This window comes from Gavialis gangeticus, unplaced genomic scaffold (assembly GCF_001723915.1).
Source record: "Gavialis gangeticus isolate Ggan-Ray unplaced genomic scaffold, GavGan_comp1, whole genome shotgun sequence".
In the NCBI taxonomy this organism is placed as follows: Eukaryota; Metazoa; Chordata; order Crocodylia; family Gavialidae; genus Gavialis; species Gavialis gangeticus.
This window is the reverse complement of record NW_017729013.1, coordinates 10,439,456-10,442,456: the sequence shown is the minus strand read 5'-3', so window position 1 is coordinate 10,442,456 and position 3,001 is coordinate 10,439,456. Positions and strand designations below refer to the sequence as shown.

General features: G+C 48.1%; 1 protein-coding gene across 4 annotated transcripts in view; it reads right to left on the bottom strand.

Moving 5' to 3' along the window:
- GAS2L2 (growth arrest specific 2 like 2) overlaps positions 1-3,001 on the bottom strand; it is a 44,070-nt gene that overhangs the window by 22,711 nt on the left and 18,358 nt on the right. For 3 of the 4 annotated variants that reach the window (XM_019511508.1, XM_019511509.1, XM_019511506.1), the window contains one exon: positions 1,767-2,141. In XM_019511508.1, coding sequence (XP_019367053.1) covers positions 1,767-2,124 — 358 coding nt within the window. In that variant the 5' untranslated portion in view covers positions 2,125-2,141. Of the gene's footprint in view, positions 1-1,766; positions 2,142-2,226; positions 2,971-3,001 lie in introns of those variants that run through there. The other variant, XM_019511507.1, reaches the window with a different exon arrangement.

Sequence of the window (3,001 nt, the reverse complement as noted above, 5' to 3'; positions counted from 1 at the left end):
GTAGCTGGGTGTCATTTCCTGCAAGAAGATCAGATTATATGATTTCATGGGCCTTAAACTCCATGGATATGTCTATATTGCAAGCAAAGGTGTGATATAAGATGAAAGCTTTAATCTCTCCAACACAGGTAACCATAGTGAAGACACAGAACCACAGGCAGGGCAGCAACCTGAGTATGAACCCACTGGGGACAGTGGGCATATACAAAGGCTCCTTGGTGACACCCATGCCACTATATTGCTATTGTTGCCTGAAGTAGCTGGACTGAAGCCAGCAAGGGTTTGTCTACCCCTGTTTAAATCCTACTGTCAATTCCAGTGTGAATATACCCTATGCCATTCTAGACTGGCCTAACTCATCTTTAGATGATGAGGACATCTTAAGCAGCCATTGGGCAACACCACTGCTTTGGCAGAGTTGTTAAGCCAGATCAATAAAGCCCACTGGCTAATTCTGAGGCCTGAAGAGCTGAGGGTGGTTTCTGCATATAAGAAATAAGAAGAGAATTATCCTCTTTGTAACCAGGAGGACTGCTGCCAACTTTGGCCAAGAAATTAAAACCTGACTCAGGAGGAGGCACAGCAATGCAGGCACCACATGGCAGGCAAGTAGGCAATGATCTAGATGCAGCTACAGCACACCCCCTCACTCCTCTGCTCAGACCCTGTCTGCAACACACTGCACACAGTCCCAAGAGGATGGGAAATATGGACACTATGTGAGGCAATGCTGGGCTAATGACACAAGAGCTACTGAAGCACCGGGGAGTAGTGCAGCCAGCTAAAGATTTGGAAGGGAAATGCTAAAGAGACAGTGCAGACTAATGTAATCTAATCTACCGGCTGCCTCAAACAGGTACTTCCCTTTGCCACAGCCTTCCTCAGGGCTCTTTTCCCTGTACCTACTGAATATATTTGCTACATTAGTTAGAGCAGGCCAGGCAATGAGTTGAAGTTTCCCAGAATGCTGCCCTGCCCTCCCTAGTCAAGATCCTGCTGAGTTTCATGGTTCTGCCTCCTTGCCAGACAGGACAGTGAGTGAGGGACTATTATGGCAAGAGAAAAGTATGTGTACTACTTTGTTATCATGGGGTTTCCAGGAAGAACTTTATTGATTATGCAAAGTAGATTTTCAATCATTTTTAAAAGAACTGTATGATGGGTATGCCCAAGGGACATCAGGGCCTCCTTGTGCTAGGTGCTGTATGTGTGTATAGTGAAAGACTGTCTCTTTCCCAAAAATCTTGCAGCCTAGATGGACAACATGATATAGGAGTGGGATGTAGGGAAGATTTATTAATGGGTTCAGACTTCTTAATGCCCCACATATGAGGCAGCACCCCAGCTGGTGGCTTAGCCACAAAGCCCATCCTCCCTTTTCTGCCACTTCTCTCCCTTAAGATGCTTCATCTCAGATCTGAATATTCATGATACAGTTTCTGGTTTGTGCTTCATTTAGTAAAAAGGGAGGCAGAAACTCTTTTGATCCAGGCTCAGGCCCAGGAACATGCAGACTCAGGATCTTCTAACTTCCACTTTGTGACCTTCATCAGGTGACTTCCCTTTAGTTTCTCCTCTATTAAACAGGCATAATAACAAGGGCCACAAAGCTAAATTAACAGTTGCAATATGCTTGAAAAGCCTTGGCTCGATGCTGGATAAGAACAAATTATTACCAGTGTAAGAAAAGTCACTGCCAAACAAATGGTAGGAAACCAGGTTAGAAAGGAAAGAAACTGAAGAGAGAAATCTGGATCTTCCCTTACCTTTAATATCCATCTCCTTCCTGCACCACTGGATGAAGTTGGACACATTGTCCCTGGCCAGGAACGTGCCTGGCTGGGCAGACTCATTGCAGGTAACCTCAGATCTGGGCAGCTGGAGCTTGTGAGCCAGGCCTGGGTAATCCTGGTGAAACTCCCTGGCCACCTGGGTGACATTGTTGGCATGAAAGCACAGCACAGTACCGGTCTCCAGCACCTCCAGGAAGGAGCCAACATCAATGTCCAAGCTGTAGAGCTCCTTGAGCCACTCAGCCAGGTCCTCCTTCATGGCATAGAGATACTGCTCACTGGATTTGTAAGGGCGAATGCTGCGGACTGTGGCCCCCTGGACCCCAGACATCTTGCCATGAGAGGGGGCTAGAGGGAGCCACAGAGAAAGGGCACTGGAGATTTCCCTGTGTGACACTTAATAGCCAGACCTTTGATATGATTCCTGACTTACCCAAATATGGTTAACTTCCACCTTGCTGTCTCCAGGGCTGCTTCTCATAAGCCTACCCCTGCTCCCTGCATCTCCATCGCTCTCCCAATGTGAAAAGAACACTCCAGAATTATGTTCAGACAGCTGCAATATTTTTCCTTGTTCCTGTTCTTACAGGATCACAGGCGACAGCAGCAGCAAAGCTTCTCTCAGTCTCTTACTCATTGCGATCAAAGCCACAAAGCAAATTCCTCTAGGCAGACAAGTTCCTCCATCCATCCCACATGCAGCCGGCCACTCTGCTCCTCTGAGCCCAGATCCCTGAGGGTGTCTTGTTTCCTCTGATAGATGGTGCTGTCCTTACTCCAGACACAGCGTACTTCCTGCCCCAGACCCCTGGGTCCTGCCTGCAGTGGGTCCACTTTGCTCCAGGACACGCACTCCTTTCCTGGGAGCTGAGCTCTCCCCCCACACAACACCCTGCCTCTTGCTTTAACAAGGAGTTGGGGACTTCTTTCACTCTACTAAGAGCTGCCACTGCTTCCTCACCCCCAGCCCCAGGGAGGTTTCAGCAGCCCCTCTCTTTCCCCACTCCCCAGGCGTGGTTGCTGGAGCCCGCTATGATTCAAAAGGGAAATCACCCCTCCTGGAGAGCCTAGTGTTTTGTTTCCTTCCCTAAGTGCTGTTCCCTTCTCCTTGGTGACAGAGACTTGCTACAAACACTCCCCATTAACTCTTTGGACTGCTGGTCTGCCAAAACAAATGCTCTTTGCTCCTTTTTTTTTTTTTTTTTTAG